The sequence below is a fragment of the Sinocyclocheilus anshuiensis genome, unplaced genomic scaffold, assembly GCF_001515605.1.
Source record: "Sinocyclocheilus anshuiensis isolate Anshui unplaced genomic scaffold, SAMN03320099.WGS_v1.1 scaffold3132, whole genome shotgun sequence".
Taxonomy (NCBI): domain Eukaryota; kingdom Metazoa; phylum Chordata; class Actinopteri; order Cypriniformes; family Cyprinidae; genus Sinocyclocheilus; species Sinocyclocheilus anshuiensis.
The window spans coordinates 381,783-388,790 of NW_015554059.1; the positions used below are offsets into that span (position 1 = coordinate 381,783).

Genomic DNA, 7,008 nt, shown 5'->3' on the forward strand with positions numbered 1-7,008 from the left:
TTAGATATAACCACTTTATGTCATGTCCAAATAAGACTTGAAATGGCCTGAAAACATGATCTGTGGGAGTTTTTAGAAAGTAATCAACTTGGTGAAATTTAAGGTAAATCTCTGTGTCTGTGACCAATATTTACTGAGCTTTGATGACTGATGAACCAAATAATCGCATTCACGAATCAGTCTGAATGAACAATATAATGGCATTAATTATGAAGACTAATTAAAAAAAAAATTAGTAAACAACTCACACACTTAGATATAACCACTTTATGTCATGTCAAAATAAGACTTGAAATGGCCTGAAAACATGATCTGTGGGAGTTTTTAGAAAGTAATCAACTTGGTGAAATTTAAGGTAAATCTCTGTGTCTGTGACCAATATTTACTGAGCTTTGATGACTGATGAACTGAAATCAATCAAAAATAGTTAAAAGTTAACAATTAAAAAGAATAGCTGCCTTTAATAATTATATTGGAATACATGTAAAATGCTTAAAAACAGTAACTTGAGATTCATACTGGGCTTTAATAAATAGAATATTGATTACATTGTTAATGTAAAAATACAAAATATAATTGAATTGTTTTTTTGTTTTTTTCCTCTTTTTCTGATAGTGTAAGTAATGTGATTGTGTCATGAATTTACATTTGATTTAAAAAAAAATCTTTGCCTCCTTATTTCAGAACACCACATATATATCAGCAGCAATGGCTATATTCATGGCAAAAAAACTATAAATTATATCACTCAATCAATTCAATCGATATCCTTTCAATACAATATTTACAATAATTTAACAATTGTGTCTTAAAAACTCAACATACTAAAAAAAACAAAAACAATATAAACTAAAATAACAATAACAACAATAATACCAAAAAACAATGTAGAGTCTTTCAACTTACTATATGACAAAAATTCTAAAATTATTTCAAGAGAAACCTTTTTAACTATGTCCATTAAAGGTGCAGTAGGACATCTTGGAAAATGCTAACTTTTTCTGTGCAAATCGCCATCCAAAGCTATGCCTCCTGAATGCATGAACGCGCACAGACCTGACGACCAGAGACAACATTACTACAATACATCATGTGTCATTCACCGGTGAGAAAACTTTATAGTACTGTTAGTAACAGTACTACAATACCAAGAAAGGAAGGAAGGTCAGGTTGTTGTTGTTGTTGTTGTTGTTTGCCTGCCATTCTCGCTCTGTCTGCACAGCGAACGTGAATGCACTGATGACGTATTCGGTCTGCGCGAACAGGGTGCGCAGAGGTATGCAAATACATATGTTGACAGGCAGGTAGGAAAGCCTATCATAATGTTCGGACCAAAAAGTTTGATTGGATCTACAGATTTTTTTTATTGCTCACCAGGCAAAATTTCATTTGTTCATGTCTCTTATATAAAGCAACAGCCTTAGCAAGCACAATTATATCATTTGTTAATGTGTACATGTGTTACGAACCTGTATCCTATTCTCAAAGATGCTCTGAATGAGTTTAGCCATGACAGTCTCTGGACTGCAGAAAACCTCTCCAACCTGTTTATTAACCCGCTGACACAGAATGGCAATGTCTTCAAATACATCATTCCGCATGTACGCTCCCTACAAACACCAAAAGACATTGGTGATATAACAGACAAACATTTAGCCTCTTGATAGATATGTAAATAGAACAGAAACACTCTCAGTCTCAGATTCAGTCTGGTACCTCTTGGCATTGCTTGATGTAGACATCCACACAGTGGGCATAACCCTGTAATAAGATAAGAAATAATAATTTAATATTATAAATGGAACAAATGTCCAAAATAAAAAGTATTATGATCCTGAGGGCTCATCACTGTATCTCCCAACAAACCTTAAAATGTAGCAGGACTGCTGCCACCTCACGCATGCGCCCAATCTCTCCCCTTCGCTGAGCTGCTGTGAACTCCTGGATCAGCTGACGCTCAAGGTCATGATATTTACCTTTCAAATAAACACAGGTCTTATGTTAACTCTGCATATTTAGCAGATGTGTAAATAACATTGCTGTCTTGTTTAGTCTACAGCTGCTTACTTGCTATCTTGGCCTTGACATCAGAAAATCTGAATAGGGACATAACAAGGAAAACAAGCATGGAAAAGAGAGAAGAACAGAGGGAATTTTATACAAATCTCTTTTCAGACCACTAAAAACAATAAGCATGTTTGAACCTTTGCTTAAATCTCAGACACAGTCAAAACAAACTATGTGAATGAAGAAATGTTCACTTGTCATGTCTTGGCCAATGCATTACCACATTTGCTTGCTTTGAATTTTGCCTGTTGCATTTTCTTAAAGCTGAAGTTAAAATATGACCAAAGGCAGATGGGTGAAGTTTTTGGAAACCTGTTTGACTGCAACATTTTTGCAATTCCATTCAGTGGAGCTAGTGGTGCAGAATTTCACTCTTCAGTTTTAAGCCCAAAGTATACTTTGACTTTTACATGTACGCTAGGGCATGCATGCAGTGCACATGCATTAACTTTGTCATCAAAATAGGACGCGTGCAGTACGATTTTTCTAGGTCCCTCAGGTTGAACATGCAAACATAATTTTTGTGCCATAATTATTTGTTCTGCAGAGATGGCAACATCACAGTCTATTGTTTCAGTCGAAATGGTAAAAAAAAAAGGAACAACAACAGGTACCAGAATCCACAGTAACAACAGAGGGCAGTGTTGACAAGTGCTTGTGTGAGAGGGTTAAGAGATACCTGCAACTCTAGCTTAATCAAGTACTTAGACATTTTCATTGATCATAATGGAGAGAAACAGCACAGATACTGGACAAAGATGAAACTTTCTACTTTGCATGTGTTGAGCACCTGTGTACGTGCATGCTATCAAATGGAGTATACTTTGAAAGGTTATGTGTTTGGTCTTATCCATACACTAAGCATTAACGTGCAATCAATGATGTTTATATGATCTCTTGTACAGCACAACATTGTACACTGATCCCCAAACCTTCAAGATCGGGGCCAAGTCGCTTACCTATCAAACGGCAGCTCCTGAGCAATCAGGTGCAACTTCTGAATGATGTCTGCAGCTTCTTTTATCTGTTTGGGATGAGAACAGACCATGGTGAGAGAGGGAAAACGGTCACTACAGGACAGGCACCTTAATACACAAACATAGGCCAGAGGCAGCACCCTTAAATCTGGGGATCGGCTTACGGTAAATCTGTCCCTCTCGTGTATGTCCCTCACTCTTCTCGTCCACCATGAGGATGATAAGAGTTAGCTCAGCCCCGCACACCTGAACCTCATCATCATCAGACCTTAACTCCCGTCCGTCAGCCGCTGCCCAGCCAACACCTTATGCTCACTCATGACTATTACGAATGGACTATGGCTAATCCCTGAGTAAATCACCTCCCATAATCTGTCCCCACAGGCAGGTAGGAGGTCTGGGCAAAAACAGGACCCTGACAAGAAGCCCCCACCTCTCCCTTCAAGCCCGATGGACGAGGAGAAGAAAAAGGCGATCCGAAAGGCCATGCCGTCCATATATCCTCTTTTCCCACTCTCCTTTTCCTGCCTGCCTAAACTAACATCATTATTGTGCTCCCGTGAGGTGGATCCATCCCTTTTCCTCTCTCCTCGCTGAGGTTTTCTAAGTATCTGTCCCCAGCTAAGATTAGCTAAATCCCATGTAAGTGATGTTGCCGTCTCCCAGCAGTAGGGGGTTTTACCGGCGCTTGTCTCCTCACTGCCTGAACCCGGCCCTCCCTTTCACAGGGATTAACCCAGCCTTCATTCCTTCCATTTCCCTTCCCTCCTTTCCCCCCCTCAGCTATTCACCGGCAGCTCCTCTCACTTCCCCTCTTTTCTCTTCTGGAGGCATGTACGTCTTGAGAAATACTGAAATGTGTGGCGGGTATATTCCCACATGGCTCTCTGGAAGCACGTTGGTGGCCTTATGCTAACAGCATCAGAAGATGTAAGACTTGCCACCCAGGGTTGGTCACATCATTACCGAGCGACTTGAAAGATTAATTTATAAAGTGGCATTTCCAATTAAGTTGGCGTACATCAACATCTGAGCAGGCCACATATATTAGCCGCAGGCATCCATTATGGTGGTATGCGTACGCACAAAATTTTATCGGCTTTGGTTGCAACAGTTGTTTCGGGTACAACTTCAACATGGAACTCTGTCCAGAAAGTCCTGTTTTCCCAAAAAATCTGAAATCTATAGGCAACATTGATATATGCCCACAGTTACTCAACTGGATCTGGCCTGTTATGGGTAGAGTTGCACCAGCTGTTTGTAAGTTCTTATTTAAATTGGTACATAAAGTCCACGCTAGGGGCTTAGTAACTACTAGCTAGTTTGTAACTAAATATGTACTTAATTTGGTTGCACCATTTAGTTCTTAAGGCAGAACTAGAACTAGGTAGCTAGTAGGACATAAACTCTCCATAAAGTAATGCGTAGTCACATAATAACGGCATTTACCTTCAATGATCCAATAGCAGCCTTCAAATTTGGCATGAATCTCAGTTTATCCTGTTAAAGTTTATTTTAACTTCAATTTCCCCTCATGTAACTAACAGTAAAAATAAGCTTCTATTGAAATATACTTCATCGTGAAACAACATGTGTAAACATTCAGACACTATTTATTTCTCCTTACATTTACAAATACTGATATAAAAAAGCATAAGTGACATTTATTTACTAAAATTTATTTTATTTGATATGCACAATGCACACATAGGTGTGGTGTTTAGACCAAGTCCATGTTGAAGAGCCACTAACAAGTCACTTGTTCACATAATGTTCTCTTAAAATGTAAAATAGTGTAAATGCAATTATTTTCATTTATCTCTAAATGACTAAAACTGTCAGGTAACACGAGTTTACGGATGCAATTCCATCAATGTGTTTTATTCCAACCCTGAAGTTTCCGTAAATATTTACTTAATTAGCGTAATTATGCAAATATTTAATAGTGCATAAGTTATAACTTAGTGCCCCTATACGTTGCAACTAACTTTCCCACAGCTGGTGCAAACGGCCCCTCACTTATTTATTTTTAGCCTATGACATGCATGCCCAGTTATGAATAAATAACCAGCTCATCGGCCAAAATGGCATTATCTCCCACAAATGACGATGACTAAGAGAAGCTACACCATACAAACATTTTACAACACAACTAACTGTAATCCTCAAAAGATGGCGCATTCATGTACAACATTGTATGTCTGATGCCACACAACAACTGAATTTACTCAGATCATGCCCAAGTTTCTGAATGATGTAGCTACACTTGAAATGAAACTGACATGAAACCGACTTTTTTTTACGCAGAAAATCAATGAAAATATAGGCCAATATTTAATTGTAGCCCTTTGTATCATTTGTGGTTTGAATGTGGTGCTCTCGGCTTCTGAAGTTGAGTACTTAAGATGTAATATTACTAGGCAGTCTATCTAAATCTGACCTTGTCGGGATTGTTGAAGACATCACTGCGCAGTTCTCCATCCAGGAACTCGTTGAAGTATGTCATGAGTCTCTGAGCCTCCACTGCCCTCTGTCTTGGAGTATTGACTCCTTCTAGCTGATCTCCCAGATGACACACCTTGGTGGCCACGTAACTGATATGTTCGTCCAACTCCTGGAAGTGCTGGAAGGCTACCTTTGAAACAAACATGACAAGAAAGTGAAGGTCATAAAGGGTACATTTAAAGGCACATGTAATGTAATTCAGTGTGAAGTAACATTTGGCTACCCAAATGGTTCAAAGATCCCCTTGTCTTTTGACATCTTAAAATAAATGCAAAAATGTATAGGCCACTGACTTGGTTGCTTCTTTGCAGGTCTTGGACCTTGTGGGCAAACTCCTTGGCTTCACGGTGACATTGCTGCTCTAACTTCTCCACCTTCCTTTGAATCCTTTCATCCAGCTGTTTTAGTTCCTCAATGTGGTTGACAAACTCTTCCAGCAACCTGGAACCAAAGACATGACATTAAAGAACTGCAGGCAGCAAAGCCCAATTTTTGTCTTGACAAGCATTTTAAATACTTTAAACACATTAAAGGGAATACAACACTACACGTTCGTAGCCTTTGATTTTTTTTCCCTTAAGTCCATTTATATTGTCATTCTTGGCGTCTTGCAGCAAAAACCTAATTTAGTTTCACAAAACCTCTGTATTCTAAAACTTGTAAGCGTATAGTTCATGCAGTACATGCATAGCCTACATAATGATGCAACATTACCACTATAATTTATTACGTACTTGCCACATAAGCCTTGCAAAAAGGCTTAAACATAACATTTATGTTTGCCTTGTAATGGATAATAATAGATGCTTGCTGTCAACACTTTATTTTTGAGTATGCATGAACAGTACAGGATGTATGCTAAAAAAGGAGGGTCAATAAATCTGAAGCTGAAATTTGAAATCTGAAAATTGAAGCTTGTTTAAAGTTTGGGGTCAGTAAGTTTTTTTTTTAAGAAAGAAAATTAATAAATTAATGCTTGCATAATGCATTCAAAAGTGCCAGTGAAGACCAGTGCTGGGGGTAACGCATTACAAGTAACACGAGTTATGTAATCAGATTACTGTTTTCAAGTAACTAGTAAAGTAACGCATTACTTTTTAATTTACAAGAGAATATCCGAGTTACTTTTTCAAATAAGTAACGCAAGTTACTTTTTTTTTCAATTTATTGACTGACAGCTCTCCTGTCCCCATGTTGAGAGAAATCAGATGTTACTGTAGTTCTAAAATCAATATGAATATGCATTAATTTATCTCACTCACAAAAAAAAAAACAGATTCAGTATTCCTCAAAATGAATAAAAATAATGCAACTTAATTAAATAATTAAATGGTAAACAACATAAATATCCTTTATGTATTTAATCCCATTCTATTAAACAATTGTCTTTGCTTCTGACCTTCGATGATCCAGTTCAACCGTACTAATAAGCAAAAATGACTCTAGACAAACATTTGTG

At 37.7% G+C, this 7,008-nt stretch overlaps 1 protein-coding gene across 1 annotated transcript in view; it reads right to left on the reverse strand.

Moving 5' to 3' along the window:
• Positions 1 to 7,008, reverse strand: part of LOC107668544 (exocyst complex component 5-like) — a 16,959-nt gene that overhangs the window by 5,976 nt on the left and 3,975 nt on the right. The window contains exons 3-9 of the mRNA XM_016460456.1: positions 5,843 to 5,990; positions 5,485 to 5,679; positions 3,027 to 3,091; positions 2,068 to 2,096; positions 1,867 to 1,976; positions 1,717 to 1,761; positions 1,470 to 1,610 (exon numbers count right to left, since the gene is read on the reverse strand). Coding sequence (XP_016315942.1) covers positions 1,470 to 1,610; positions 1,717 to 1,761; positions 1,867 to 1,976; positions 2,068 to 2,096; positions 3,027 to 3,091; positions 5,485 to 5,679; positions 5,843 to 5,990 — 733 coding nt within the window. The remainder of the gene's footprint in view (positions 1 to 1,469; positions 1,611 to 1,716; positions 1,762 to 1,866; positions 1,977 to 2,067; positions 2,097 to 3,026; positions 3,092 to 5,484; positions 5,680 to 5,842; positions 5,991 to 7,008) is intronic.